The sequence below is a fragment of the Antedon bifida genome, chromosome 4, assembly GCF_963402885.1.
Source record: "Antedon bifida chromosome 4, ecAntBifi1.1, whole genome shotgun sequence".
In the NCBI taxonomy this organism is placed as follows: Eukaryota; Metazoa; Echinodermata; class Crinoidea; order Comatulida; family Antedonidae; genus Antedon; species Antedon bifida.
In genome coordinates, this window is record NC_136229.1 from 18,462,776 (window position 1) to 18,478,885 (window position 16,110).

General features: G+C 34.0%; 1 protein-coding gene across 1 annotated transcript; it reads right to left on the bottom strand.

The window, feature by feature from the left end:
* Positions 1 to 892: 892 nt before the first annotated feature.
* On the bottom strand, positions 893 to 15,999 carry LOC144839234 (katanin-interacting protein-like). Its single transcript, XM_078694546.1, has 39 exons — positions 15,888 to 15,999; positions 15,428 to 15,486; positions 15,140 to 15,210; positions 14,757 to 14,923; positions 14,465 to 14,592; positions 14,199 to 14,253; positions 13,830 to 13,894; positions 13,487 to 13,645; positions 13,295 to 13,351; positions 12,858 to 13,002; positions 12,629 to 12,662; positions 12,277 to 12,374; positions 12,007 to 12,185; positions 11,751 to 11,914; positions 11,452 to 11,551; positions 10,918 to 11,127; positions 10,686 to 10,811; positions 9,089 to 9,963; positions 8,947 to 9,002; positions 8,778 to 8,811; positions 8,632 to 8,681; positions 8,235 to 8,444; positions 7,953 to 8,019; positions 7,606 to 7,747; positions 7,168 to 7,365; positions 6,776 to 6,870; positions 6,593 to 6,635; positions 6,339 to 6,482; positions 5,922 to 6,237; positions 5,651 to 5,828; positions 5,390 to 5,555; positions 5,038 to 5,207; positions 4,491 to 4,555; positions 4,010 to 4,120; positions 3,681 to 3,820; positions 3,219 to 3,320; positions 2,927 to 3,087; positions 2,478 to 2,581; positions 893 to 2,284 (listed from the first exon to the last, which is right to left on the bottom strand). The coding sequence occupies exons 1-39, from the start codon at positions 15,892 to 15,894 to the stop codon at positions 2,232 to 2,234; spliced, it is 5,304 nt and encodes a 1,767-aa protein (XP_078550672.1). The 5' UTR covers positions 15,895 to 15,999; the 3' UTR covers positions 893 to 2,231.
* Positions 16,000 to 16,110: the final 111 nt, after the last annotated feature.

Sequence of the window (16,110 nt, forward strand, 5' to 3'; positions counted from 1 at the left end):
TACAATTAGGTAAGTGCAGTTGATTTGATTTATCTTTTAAGTTATAATCTTCAGTACTTTCCTTCATAAATAATTATGATATAATACACATTCTATGCACATTTGTCAAAAAGTTCTCAAAGTTTGGTGCTTCTTTATCTATTTATAAAAAGAAGCCATGCTACCAATAAACAACACATTGATTGTCAACACTCATATTCTCTCAGCAAATAGAAAGGTGTTGATGAAATATCATACTACAAAATTTAGCAATTGAGTAGTCAAGGGTGCCATCTAACATACAAGATGCTAGGCCGAGCAATTGATCAAACTGATGAAGTTGATAGCCCAAACCAGCAGGGGGGAGCCATTTGCGGTGTTGCTTAATTACTTATCACCAGGGGCCTATGTTTGGAAATACCGACCGGATTCAAATTTTCAAGCACGTAATTGGAGCCGGTAGCTCGGTTTTAGTAATTTGAGCACAATTTTGATGCGGAATATCCTCGGGTAAAACAATTGCCGGCTAGTTATCAAAACAGAGTTGCATGATGGGATTAACACTTGGAACATCCTTATCCAACAGGCAAAAGACATGAAAAATGTTTACTTAACAGGTGACAAGAAGATCTTTGGCTGCCCAACTTAAGTGGTTCTGAAATTGATGCATCCAAAATTTGTACAAGTAAAAAAAAATTGCTAACAAATAACTTACACTTAAGAATGTATTGTATATAAATATGTTATGAAATGCAAAGAATACTATACTATCAGGTCAACCCTGAATAAAAGTAAAAATTATTGATTAACTGCAGAGGCATTACCAATTGGCTGGTGAAGGCTATATGCTTAAGAATTATTATTATTATCTGAAGTTCTTGAAAAGTCAAGCATTTCTTATGCAATATTTTTTTTTAATGGAACAACCATATAGAATGGTCAAAGAATAATAATATATTTTTAAGCAATACAGTCTATTATCACAAAAATATGGTTTTCAGAATATATTTTATTAGAGGACAAATTAAACTTTAACCATAAAATAAATGGGCAGTTTCCCATAAATGTTGGTTTTCAGAAAGTATGGGTTTGGAGCATTAGCTAAATTCTTAATAAATCCTATATTCATACAAGTTTATTTTTATCGACAAATGTCACATTCCTGAGCAACTAAATTTGTATTGCGAAATTTAGATAATTGCCCGAAGCATTAGTTTCAACTGGGTGGCAAAATCTCTTTGAAACAATAAATCTACAGACTGTGAAAATGCTACTAGCATGTTTTACACCCAGCACTGTAACACATGTACGCAGGCCTAATCCACCTTGACAGCTAACAGTTAAAATGTATCAGAAATAACTATTGGAGTAAAATTATGGTAACAGTTACAATGGAGTACTGTATGGATAACTTCTATTTTTAAATGGGTTATTAGAGACCGAGAGTTGTACTGTAGAAGATGGAATATAATTCTAAAATGAAGAAATTGTACACTTAATGACAAATCCTTTTTGACTATTTTTTAATTGAATTAAACTTTATCTTTTATTTTTAAAATATTGCACTAAAGCAATGAGGTAATGCAGACTATCCAAACATAGTGGTTTGGGTTATTTGTATATATTTGAATGTCTTCTGTGTGCCATATCTGCCTGGAGTATATATAACCTAAGCCCTAACAATCTCTAGTGCACATTTCCGTTTAAAAAACTACTTTAAATTGAAGCAAGATGAGAATATTAACTACCTAACCTCGTCTCTTTCCACTCAACCCAAACCGCCCAAAAGAAAAATATGCCAACTTGTTTGAAAATGTTTACTGGTAGTCATGATGTGAATAGTAAAAATGTTTTAATAAAGATAAATTAAAAACTTTGCCCTAAACTTGTTACTAAAGTAAATTGCCAATTTATTGCACTAACTTCCACAGGACATAAAGCATCTAAAAAGTCAAAATTATAAAGTCAATTCAGCATGCAGTGCTACTGGTGATTCCAGAGAATATGACATGGAACTGGGCTTTTCTTCAAAAAGATATTGGCCTAGCCATACATCCATAATTTAGAATAAATTTTGAGAGCAAAGGCCAGCAGCATAGGCAACAAGGCTTTTGTCGGCTTAGTCATATATTTCTAGGGTAAAGATTCTGTTTAAAATATTAAAATTATATGGGCCTTACTATATATACAATAGCACTTAAGGGTATATTGCTATTCTTGCTTTTCATATCCAGCAGGGTTGATACTCAAGTTCACCTCTTCTTTGGCATCCTACTGGACGAGACACTTGTCTTGGGTCGAAGCTCTGTAAATAATGTACAGCATTTAGTAACATAAATAATACAATATTACAACATTGAATGTTATGGATAAACTACATCAAAACTTTCCTTGTAAGCTCAAGGTTGAAATCTGTCCTTGGCTCTAACCCTACTGTATATCAAAAGTAATCACTAAATTATATTTCAAACATATTTGAAAAAACCAAAATAACCTACGTTGATTAGGTGCTTTTGTGGTCATTTTTTTTGGGTTGCTATAGTGACTGATTACTTCACTGTCATTGGTCAGTTGGACATCCTGATCACCATGCTGAGTATTCCTATTATGTAATAAAACATTATTAAATACATTCTTGATTCAGAAAACTTTTTTGGTCTCATACATTAAATAAGAAAATTCTTTAAAACGATGGAGTATTTTCAGAATTTTGGTATATAAGAGACATCCACTTAAAGCTTATTTCAAGTATTTTGGCATCTGGTTTTAAAGCTACACTATCAAAAAATATGTGACAAAAAAATGTGAAGTGCCCATATATGGACATAATGATGTCATATCACTACCATATTTAGGCATATCACTACCATATTTGGGCACATCACATTTTTTTTGTCAAACTAATTAGATAGTGTAGACAGAGCTTAAGAGAGTGATGTTGTAATACCTTATAATAGTGTGTTTCTCTTTCCTTCTCAGTTCTACATTATCAGTGAATAATATTGTATGGTAATGAGTTGGTACTTCGCAGGTGGGTAAGATACCTCTAGCACCAGATGACACCTGGCCTAAAATACCATTGTAGACGAGTAGATCATCAACTAGCAACTGGAAACAACATAATCAATCAATCAATCAATGATTATATAACAATTTATCTAACTTATATTAAAACAGATATTTGAAGTATGGCAAAATGGCTCTGGTGTATTTGACTCAATAAGTTACTGGTTGCTTACCCCAAATTCCTTAACTCCTCTCTGTGGAGTTTTGCTGTAATTCCACAACTTGATCATTGAAACTGTTACAGGTTCATCAAATACAACATACACCAAATTGATCTATAAATTATAAAAATGTGTGTAAAGTGTACAGTATGTCTAGATATGGACAGAAAGATACGATTTAGTTTCATTCCTCCATGTGTGTACATACAGTATGGACTATTTCAGTAACACCAACATCCCACATCCCCACATGACTCTACCATAGTCTTTCACTCCTGTTCCAGCATGTTTCTGGACCGACGCTGGCAAATCAAATCGAACAATAAATGTTTCGTTTTCACAACGCTACATGCAGCAATCGATATGCGCATAGTAGCAAGAAAACTAAACATTGACGTTTCGATTTGATGGCGCCAGACCAGAAATTTGGAAAAGGAGAAAGAAACATTGAAAGACCCTGCTTCTTTTACTTACTTGTGCGGGTAGAATTGGGGAAAGCCACATATGGCTGCCATCCATAGTGTCATTGACACCATTTATCAGTTTATCAGGTGTTCTACAGTCATCTTCTACACCTTCTAAGACGTTCACACTTGAAGGGTATGCAGCAATGTCTGTTAAAAGTTAAAGACAAATTTGGGACACAAGCGAGGGTACAATTTCTTGATTAAGGATATAAGCCTAATAAACATAGGCCTAGCCTAAGAAACAATCTAAGAATACCACCTGTACTGTACCTAACTTCAGTACATCCAGTAGGCCTACATGGCTAAATGGTTTACAGACGACTGATAAAAGGATACTATTTTCTGTGAGTGCAATCTTTGTTCCACAAGCATCATAGAATTCTAATCCATTGAGTCCAATGTAGTAAGGATCACCCCATGTAGCTAGTAGCTGGAACTGAAATACAACTGAAAATAACATTAAGAAAAATAGTTGAACAAAGTGACTAAGCATAAAAAGTAAAGAGACACTTTATCTTTAGTTATCAGTGGAATCAATCAATATGTTTTCACTTGCTTATTACATGCCTTCACTACTGGTGAAGATTTACTGTATGAATGAAAACAATAGGACGCATCATTAAGATGTTTAGTGTCGGAAACCACAGTTCTCAATGTTCAGTAAAGAGGCAACCCACAGTTTGTCAGTAGCATAAGTATGTTGTCAATTATTGACAACATTCTAGATCTATATTGTTTCTATATTGTTAGAAATACAGAGTTATCAGCTTTTAGGGTGAAGTGAAAGTTTATAAAATACAATAAAAGATAAGGATACAGCCACTTGGCATTAGCATTGATACATATTCCTGGCTTGGTTCTTCCATTGCAACTCGACTTTGTCTAGAAAAAAAACCCATTACTTTAATACAAGATACAAGTCTACTTTATTGTCAAAACTTTACTACTTTGTGTAGTACCTCAATCTTATCCCAGTTAGGTATGTGGTTGTGTGTGGTCATATGGTCTGTGATCGCTGATTTATGTAAAATGGAGGACGAAACTTTCCGTGATGCACGCGTCTGTATGTTCAACTATCTCACATTTACGATCAGCTTCTGACGACGGCTGGTCCCCTAGGCTACACAACAAAAACATCTAGTGGCTGGAAAGGAGACCAGTCGGCGTCATAACGCATCATAGCAACTGAAGAAGTCAAGCTGACAGCTAGACGAAACTGTCTTGCCAACGTAAGTTTTATTGGTTTACTATCAAAGAACTACTTATATTATTTTAAACATATCCTTTTAAAAAGTATCTACATTACAAGTTTAACTTGTATAATAATGTTGTATAATATACAACAAATAATTGGTTAAGCTTACCGAAGAGCATCAGGAATTCGTCTTTCAGGTTGCCTAGGTTTGCTTGGTTTTACTTTGAACAAAATCTCCTGAGCGTAATCAAAGAAACAGTTTCCTGGGCCTTTACGTATGAGGAAGCCCCCAGGAGGTGAGATTTGATAGTTGTCAAGAGAAACATGGACAATTTTGGCCTGCAAATAGAAAGTAAATTTATAATAATAGGTATTTGTGTAATGTGGAATTATTTGGGCTTACCATCTCATTCAAAGCTAACCCCACAGGATGTAAATCCCTCTGAGGGCTATTCCCTGTACCGTACAAAATGATTGATTTTTTTGTTATTTATTGACAACATTTTTCAAGTGTAACTAACCCCTCTGTATGTGTCCTCTGCACTTTTATTGTAGTTCCAAATCCGTATTCCCGAGATCTCTTTGACAGAATCAAAATTGATTGCAAGAATATGAGCATCCCCTTCAGTGAATGGAATCATCCACATGTGAGCATCTAGGTTAGTTACATTAACATGGTCAATTAATCTGAAATAAAAAGGAAAGAAAAAAAGTCACCCATGATATTTGTCATTTATCAAAGTGATTCCTTCAATTCATATGCTGGAAAAAATTCTACTCACTTATCTAAGGTTCTATCATCCAAATCGTACTCAGGAAGATCGTTCAAGTCCTGTGGATCAGCCTGGAGCATGTCAAAGGTCAAAGGTATCGAGACACCATCCACATCTATGACCTCTAACCCTGTTAAGCCCATGTAATGCTGGTCGCCCCAAGTGGCGGTGAAGTTAAACTGTAAATCTAATAACATAAATAGAAAATAATTAATTGCATTTTTTTTAAATAAAAAGATTTATATAGAAACACACAAGGAGAATGTAAAATAATACATACGTGATCCCTTACAAATACCATCAGCACTCCATAGTTGCTGGGTAGAATGAGCTTGTTTGGATAGGCCTTGAGACTGCTGAAAGCCCATAGAAAGTGATGGTTCATAGCCACTAGACTGCTGGAAATCCTTAGGCTGTGATGGCTCTTGGGCTACTTCTCCAGGCTGTTGGAAGATGGGTGATTGATCATGGGCTAGGCCTCCTGCTTGTTGGATGGCCATGTGTTCAGAAGCTAAAGTTGACTCAGAATGTGAGGCTACAACATTCTCTCGACTCTTCTTCTTTCTATACATTCTCGCAGTTGTCATTGGTCGGTTCTGAATTTAAAGGTACAACTGGTTATTATAGTATATTCAACTTTTTTTTAAAGTGAATACTTTATCATTAAACCAGGCTTTTCGGAAAGAGTGTTTCTTACCTCTCCCAAATCAGCAGTCCTTGGTCTCTCTATAACAATGTCTTCATCAAAACTTGAACTGAACCATTCCTCCTCTGCAACATACACATCATCAAACTTGGAAATGCATTCCAGAATATTTTCATCAGTAGTAAAGAGGATTGTCTAAAGAGAAATGTATATAAGGAATGATGGTAAAGCAAACCTGTTCAAGAACCATTAAGAAATTGACCACCGCTGAGCCTCTCAAAATATGAGAAAAAATTGTGACTTACCTCACCAAATGCGTCTTGATCCATGTTTAAGTTTCCTGTCGATCTGAAAATGAAAATAATCTCAATCTATGACACACTACGTCACTAGAATAAATCTATCTGGATTTTAGAAGTTTTCAAAGCATTTAGAGCACACAGTTTGAAGATGAAATACGATTTATAATAAAAAGTGAATGTATTTACCTTGCTATTTCTCCTTTAAAGATATAAGCATCATCTAGGGATATTTCAACATCTTTAACACCTCGAAAAGAGTGAATTCGAGATTTGTTGTAATTCTGAAATTTAAGTGAATAAAGTGGCAACTGACTATATATTTCAAATTGGTAAAGACAATGGTTAAAAAAGTAATTGAAAAAATGATCATAACTGATCATAAACTTTGTAGTTATCACAACAGTTTTATTATGATATGTGCAATGCCATACAAGTTATACCTATTACATGACACAAGTAGTGATTGTAAAGTATCCGGTTCAACCTGATTGGTACTTCTAATACTCTCACATCACTGACTGAAGTGTTGTGAACTCCAAAAAAGATATGACCAGTTTAGGCTAAAAAGATGTACACACCCAAATACGAAGCATTGCAACCTCAACCGACTCTTCAAATGCTAAGGAAATTGTGTGTTTGCAGCCTCTGTGAAATGGAGCCAACCACATGTTTGTGTCGTCGCGTGTTCTGTTTATTCCATTGATGAGGTTGGTGACCACTCTTGGGTCATGTTCATATTCTTTCAAGATGTTGATATCAGCAGGGTCAGCAATTATCTAAATGAAAAGGAAATTTGTCACAACAGGCGAAGAACATTAATTCTAAACCACCCGGTGATATACTGAAATAACATATATAAAGTGGAGGTGCCTAAATGAAAGTATAGATTGTAATGAATAGGCTCCTAAAAGTTAGGACGTGCTTGGACAAAATATCAATTTACTGCAGTTACTGGAGTAATTATACATGAAAGGTACATTTCTATAAAAATTACTATAACCTTGAAAACATCTTACAGAGACTATTTTGACTTGTTCACCATTACTCTGGAAGACTTGGATGCCATTCAGTCCAACATAATGCCTGTCACCCCATGTGCTTATGATGTTGATGATAAGGTGCTGGCCAGCTGGTAACAGAGGGATTTCAAAGTCATCACTAAGTAAAAATGACAAATCATAACATAGTAAATAACATTCTTGAGATACAGGTCATTGTCGACTTTGATTAAAACATTTCAGCTAAGCTAGCCTTGCTGTTTTATCAGTTTTGGAATACCATGTAAGATAGTGCAATTCACTGTATGGTTGCTGTTAAGACCATGAATATTCATTAATAAAAATAATATAAATGTTTTATTTACCTACTATCATCTTTATCTGGTACAATCCTTTCCTTCCTGTCACTCAATAGTTCATCCATTACGTCTCCTGAAAAAAAGCATTGTTAAATTCATAACAAATTTACAGGAATAACACATGGTCTATTAACATCTACGTAGAGATGTCTCTGGAAGTACTGCCATTAAGTTGCAACACATACAAACAGGGCTGCATACAATACATTATTATCCTTTAGTCAATTTTCAAAACTTCAGTACTAATGAATGTAATTGTTATTTTCAAGAATTTTACAATCTTCTTACCCTCAGTTTCCATATTAATATTTGATGATATTCTTCCACGATGCGATTTATCAAAGAAAGATAAAGATGTCCACGATTTTTCCAAACTCAAATCTTGTTGTTGCCGCCAACGACTTCTGCGACAGTGGTCAAAATGCTCTGGTTCATCCTCATCTTCACCTCCTAAAGCAGACAGTCGCCATTTTGTTTCTTCGTTATCATCGGCGACATCTAGAAGAAAAAAGTTAATGGCATTGCTTACTTTATCATTGACCCTTCATAATCATACAGACCTTTACAGATGACCTTGATAAATATTCATCTGCTTTTATATTTACAATAAATTGTTTGGAGACTTATGTTGGTAACAGCAATATTTCTTTCAGTCTGTTGATCTAAACAAAGTTATATAACTTACCAGGAGCTAGTGGTTTTTTAAATAATGTATCCTCATTATCTTCCTTGTCACTACAAAACAATTAGAAGAAGTTAACATATTTGCTGCTTAAGGTATGATAAAAACAATTTCAAAACGGTTTTCATGAACTACATAATTATACTTACTATTTATCTTCATCATTTCCAAGATCATCATCATCTAAAAGCAATCAGAAATATTTAATTTTAATAATCTATTCCACTTTAGTACATAACAGAATGGTTGATGAAGAAATGTTGATTTTCCATCTTGTGTGACAAGTGAGGATATGCAATAAAAGTCTTTTGAACTCACCTAAGGGCCCAAGCCATTGTGGTCTTTTCTTAACCTTCTTTTTCTTTGACTGTTTCCTGTAAACATAATGATTTCAATGAATGCATCTGTTCGCAGATTAGTTCTAATATAACATTTTTTTTTAAAGTAAATTTTCCCTTACTTTGTTATTGACTGAATCTGTTGAAGCATTGATACCTCTTCATCAGAGTCTGTAGGAATGGCTGCTCCAGGTGATGGCAGAATTCCTTTTTCTTGTGCATCAGGCGATTCCACTGGTAGGTTATCAAATCTTGCTGCCATTCCTTTACCAGGAATTCTTGGAGAATGTTTTGATGCTTTATGTTTAGAATCAAATGATGACTTAGTAGATGCAAATATAGCAACAGAGCTATCAACTGTTGGTATATTCAAACCCTCTGTCGAATGGTTCATTACTCTAGTTTCTGATCTAAAAAATGGATCAGAAGGTTGTATGGCAGTAACACTAAGGTCATCATTTGTAACTGAACCAATGTTCAAGCTCCTACTGAAGGAAGAACTCATTTGACATGGTGAAATTGACCTCTCTGGTAACAATACTGCCATATCATGTTCAGAAAATTGATCTTCGGAATGTCTTAACCACCCTGTTGTCTTTTCATCTGGTGAGGTAAAGCTGTCTTTAGAGTTCATTGTTTTGGTTATATTAGAATTGTTTGGAGTTTCAAACATCTTATCAGGAGTTTTTTCAATAATTCTTGTTTTGCTTCGGCTTAAAGCATTTTCTCTTTGCCTAGATTCTGGAAACAATTGCTTATCAATCTCCATTGATATATCAGTTGCAGAAGAACTATTTTTAACCTCTGCAGGTGTACTGGTTTTGTAAGCACTTCCTGATAAATTACTATTAAGAGTTCTTCCAACATCTCCAAGAGTAATCGGGATAGAGGTGCTATAGTCAAAAACTTGATTTCCACAACCTTTCTCAATTCTGCCAACCCATATAAGTTTGTTGTCAAAGAAAACCTTGATATCTTTGACACCAATGCTCAGTGACTGAAAGACAGATGTTGAAAAGCTTAATAGAATAAAAGCCAATTATAATGATATTTGAATTCAACCAAAGACAAAACTGAAGACACTTACAGGTTAGTAATCAAGTGCTGGATTACAGCTTAGGTATTAGGTAGGTATTATTACAGTATTAGGTATTTTTTTCAGTTTTCTTTTTATTATGTTATATAAATGTGTGCTTTGTGGTAACACTACTATCAAGCTCTTTCTATGTGTTTCTTGTTTCTTCCTCAACTTTTCTCACCCTTTTTCTCTGTATTTCTCTGAATGTTTAGATGAATAGATGAATAAATAATATTTGATTTGAAAGAAGATAAAAAGCTGATTTTGTTATTTAATTCAGTGGTAGAGATTATAACAGACAACTTTGAATTGTGACGAACAGAGACTATGAAAGCAATAGAGCATAACAAACATCCGAACATGTTCTTCCCTAAATACCTAAATGTTGGCATAGTTCCAGATAAACATAAATGCATGGCGGCCATAAAAGATGTAAAGTATATATAAACTCTATGCACAACAAACAAACACATGTAGCAATGAATATTTACCTCCTGGTTGGCATTCTCTTTTAGCCAATTCTGAGATGTTTAATTATAAAAAAAATCAACAAAATTAGATCAAAATATAAAGCATTCAAATTTGAAATAAGTATTAAAAAAACTTGTATTCAATAAAAATGTCATTTCCGTAATACTTACATTAAGATTTTTGTTAAAATTCCATATTTTCATTTTACTAATTGCACTTGATTTGACTATGAACTTTAACCTTGGTATATGTCTTGGGGTCAAAGTACAACTCCACATGTTTCTATCTTTCGTTGTCTGAAATATTTACATAACATTAGTTACATTTTACATAGATTTATATTTAGGTCTTGAGATACATTATGAAAATAGGTTTTTAACTTAAACATTATAAATTGCATACCTTTGTTTTGCCATTTATGATATTGCTAGGCTGTCCTGTTTCACCTTCAACCTCACCAATAAGTCCAATTGATTCAGCCTCTAAGTTTATCTTCTTTCCATCACAGCCATAAAATTGAACCTCGGTGAGGCCTATTATGGAAGCATGTCCCCAGTTGGAGACCAACTCTAGAACAACTTCTGTTGATGATTGGGATTTAGGCACTTTCTCCTGAAAAAAAAAATAATTGTTTCAAAAAATAACATTTGCTTTCCAGTCCTGGGCTGGATTCAAAATATTAAAAGTTTGGGTATTGCTAATTAGGTTAGTGACTGTTAGATGCTAAACTATCCACACCCCATCGGAGTAACGGCTATGAGCGCTCACTGGCTAAACCCAAGGGCCTCAAAACTTAAGGGGCCCCAGAGCATGAGCAGCCCATTGCAACTACCTAGTGTTGGAGGGCCTCTTAGGGGTGCTAAACCAGGGCCTTTATCCCCTGTGTTAAGTCCTGTCACACCCTCTTCCCAACAATATATCCTTGACTCCAATTACCGGTTCCACATCCATTGCATTATCCTCTGGCAAATAGTAGTCCTGAGGGCTAGTGGATTTTTCAATGCTTGTCAATACTTTGAGAAGTTTCCTCTGAGACCTGAAACAAAACCATTTTATTATTACCGTACAATACAAAATCCATATTGATAGACGCACATGCTCGTAAAAAGAGAAAATTCTCCTCATGGCAAACATGTTATTAGCACTACAGTGCTTAGGTAAGCTTATGAATTGTTATGGAAAATAAAACATTTTTTATTTTATTGGGAAAAAATAATAATTGGTAAAATACTAACTTTTCATCCATAGATTTGACCTTATCAACAACATAGGCTAATTTATTAATATCCAGATTTGATGACCTCTGAATCTCGTCTGACACTGATATGCTTGTGTTAGATTCTACAGGTGCACCTACAGTGTGAGGGCGCTGCTCAACTTCAGTGTCCATCAGTTCATCCTAAAGTGAAAAGAACAATTAAAAAAAACGAATAATGTTTTTAAAAGTTTAGTTTATATAATTATATTGTGTAAACTAACAGATTTACTAACCATTTTAAGATCTGTTGGCGGGGCACTCTGAGCTTCATTGCCCATATGCCTAGCTAGTGCTTGATTCTCAGCACGCATGGCAGCTATAATGGAGGAGGCATCTCCTAAGCTGTCTGATTCTGGGCTCTTTTGTTTCCTTTTGGCAGCAGACAATGGCTTAGTTTTCTGCCTTGGAGAAACTGGAATAAAAGAACACAAAATTGAATACACTTTAAAGCAAACAGCCTCACAGTATTGAGTATAAATAACCAGTTAATTTTGATAATTTACCAGTTTCAAATTCCTGAAGGTGTTGTCTCTTTATATCCTGGTGGTTACTTCGTGGCGATGGTTTCAACTGTGTATTATCTTCTGTACCACACTTCCTTCTGCAAAATATAAAATATTACTTTTAAAATATGTTCTTACCATAAAAAATGTTTAAAGCTAATTTTATTAGGGAGCAAGTGAGCTTTCAAAAACATTAACAAATCACATGAAATATTAACATTGCAAACAAAAAGAAATCTTCTTCCTTAAATTCATTATTATTGCATTTACTGTATTGGGAAAAAATGATGATACATAAAAAAATATAAAACATAAAAATCATGTGTAAAATTATGTTAGATCTTAAACTTACTTGGATGACAAGTTTCTAGCTTGCTTTCTGGTATCTAAAATAAAATAAAAATGTTTCTTACAATTAAAACTTACAAACATACAGTAGAATTCATCCTTTGGGACACCCCCACTTAGAGAGACTCTTTATTAATTCCTGAAGGTGTTTTTAAAAGGGTTTACTGTATATAAATCTACAATACATAAAATGCCCCTTATCAGGCATCTACTAAAACACCTTTACAACCTACCTTTTACTGGCTCATCAAACTCCAGAACTATCGTGTCCCCTGGCATGAGTGCAGAGTACTGATTGTCCCTAGCATCTTCTAGGCTCTCCCTCACCTCAATATCTTCTTCTATCTCATCTTCAGATATGTTATCATCTTGAATTGGCTGCAAGTAAATACAAAAAAATGTACCCATTAGTTGGAAGATCTCTAGCTTGGTGCTTTCCAATTCTAAGGCCATGGGTTCAACTCCAGCACTAGAATTTAATTGTCTTGTGTTACCAAAACAGTACTTCCAAATTTTATAGTAGATTATTTAAAGCTCTGTCTACACTATCAAACTTTATGTGACAAAAATAAGATTTGCCCATTATGAACATGATGTCATATCACTACCATATTGGGCACACATTTTTGTCAAAACTAGTTTGATATTGTAGACAGAGCTTAAGACTTACTTTCAAAGACAAACTCTTCCTTATGTCATTGTTCAATTCTAGACTACGCCTTAAGGTCTGAAAAAAGAAAAATTACACCTTTACAAAAAAATTACACAAATTTGGAAATCGAAATAAAAAGACAGAATTCAACGTTTTGTGATAATTTTCAAGATTTTAGAAAAAAAAAATTTGATATATTTTCTTTTTTACCTTTAGTTCATCAAAACTAAGAACTAACTGTTCACCAATGCCATTATCATCATCAGAGTCTTCCAACTTCCGTGGCTGATTGGAGTTCTCACCATCAATCTCAAGATCACTATCACCGTCTGAAGCCCCTTCCAGAATCATAGTAAGACTCTCTGCTAACTGTAAAGCAAATGGTAGATGTGTTGTGAGTAGTGATGTGGTAGTAACACACACACACAACACATTTTGTTGTCACATAAAGTTTGTTAGTGTAGACAGAGCTTTATATCATTGAGATGAAACAATAGGCTAATTATTAATAAAATTATCATGTTTTTTCATCAACTAGGCCTGGCCCACTTACCCGTTTCTGATCTTCATCATCACTATCAACCGGTTCTTCAAAATCATCTTCATACAACCGACTATCTGCCAAACAAAACATAGAATACAAAATACCATTGAATCATAACATCCAAGTTTATATATACAATTACAGTAAAACTTGCCATCCTCACCAGGTACGAGGGTAACACCGGCTTTTAGCCATAGGGATTTAGTTCCCTTTTGTGTTTCCTGCCACTTACTTTATAGTTGTTTGTTTGTTGTTGTTTATGATGTTTTTGGCAATAAAGAATAAGAACAAGAATGTGTTATTTCACATCATACTTTCTTTTACTCTTTAAAGGTAAAGGTTGTACAAATACTTGTTGAGGGTTAAAAGACAGCTTACCTTTAGTCCTGGAATGCAGCTTCTCTCCTTCATTAGTCTTTATATCTATAGACTCCTAATAAATAGAATGTTATAAATAAATTATGGTTTAGTCTTTAAAACTGCATAAAGCTGAACTTTATTTTATGAATATTTATTCATATTGAGGAGGGGTAAGGGAGAGGGGAATACCAATATAAATTTAACTTTTGACATAAGGAAGTTAAAAATATAACCTAATGGATATATTTATCCATTATCTTATGAAAATAAAATAATTTAATTACTTTTAGCCAATTCCGTCTTCGTACTTTTGTTGGAGCCGTTTTTGCTCGATTTCCTGATTGCCCTGGTAGATCATCAGCTTCTAGTTCGCTCAGATCACGAACTGCTGTATGGTATCTTCTAGGAATATCTATAAAAAAATAAAAAAACTGTTGATGCTAAAATTGGGAGCACGTTCAATAATGTCTTTGCTGCGGCAAAGAGACATATATTGTGCCTTTGTGGTAGCCAACAGGTAGGTAGGTTGACAATCTTCGGAGCTGCTTTGTGGCTTAGTGCTATTGATTCTATTACCTCCTGCAGTCTTTGGCTTCACTGTTGTTGGACGGCGTGGAGAGAACTGATTTCCTTTTGTGTTGTTTAGATTCTTATTAGCGCCATTTACATAAACAGCGAATCCTTGTTCTTTTCTCTCTAGATCTATCTGTTTCTCATTCTTTTCTTTTAACTTTTTAAACAACCTATACAGAAAGAAAAAAAGGATATAAAGTTGATACAGAATGTCAAATCCTGTACTTCAGACTGAAAAGACATGTTTCTACTAAAGCCAATTGTCAATAATGTGGCAGCTACAATAGTGATAAGAGAAATATTGTACAAAATTGGTGCTTTGTCAGATCTAGGATTTGGTAAGCATGTCAACAACCAGCAAGCTAATTCAAAATTGTACAATATACCTGTTTCGTTGCTGTAATAAGAGTAAGTGTTCATCATATCTTGGGTTACTCTCCACTTTGACAGCAGCAACCTTTAAATTGCAGAATTAAGAATATTTTTAGTAAATGTGTACACAATTAAAAAAAAAAGTCTGGATAGAAATGTACCAAACTATGATGATGATGATGATGAAATTAAAAAAAATGTACTGTGATTAGGCATATGTGCCGATTGTGGTGTTAACCAGGAATACATTCCTCTAACCAAGCAATATATCATCATTATAAATAAGAAATTTTCTCACTAACCTCATTTCTATGAATTTTAATTTGTTTGTTATCTTTAGCCCATTGCTTCCTATTACCACCTATTTATGAAAACAAAATCGTACATAAGAATAAATTCAGATGAGATTCAAAATCAAGCAATAAAAATAATAAAAAATGAAAATTATTTAAAAAATTAATAATAATAAACAAAGTCAAAAGAATATATAATTTAGGCCTACATACAAATAAATATTTCATATTTAATTCTGGACTTTTCCTGCTTTAACTTTGAACATACTGTAGATGATAAACTGGGCCTAGAGTAATCAAATACAACAACTTCATAGAATGGACGAACTGACTTAATATTTGATAAGTACCAAGCTCGGGTGTATATTTCATGCCAACAATGCATTTGTTAGTTGATGTCACCAAGCCTATCATTATTTTGTGCAAGTCAAGATTGTTACAATGAATTACAAAAATGTTAAAAACTCACGTTCCATACTTCCATTTATACTTTATTAGTGTGTTGTTTTATTTCATTAAAATTCCCACGATATAACTATTTATTAACAGAAAATATAACGAAATTTCTTCCCCGAAAGAGGTTCGTTGTTGTTGTCATGATGTGTGAATGTTTGGACGTTGAGGGCGCAAACACATTATATATGGCTCTGATATTTTATCTTTTACCATCATTTTACACACAACACGTTTTG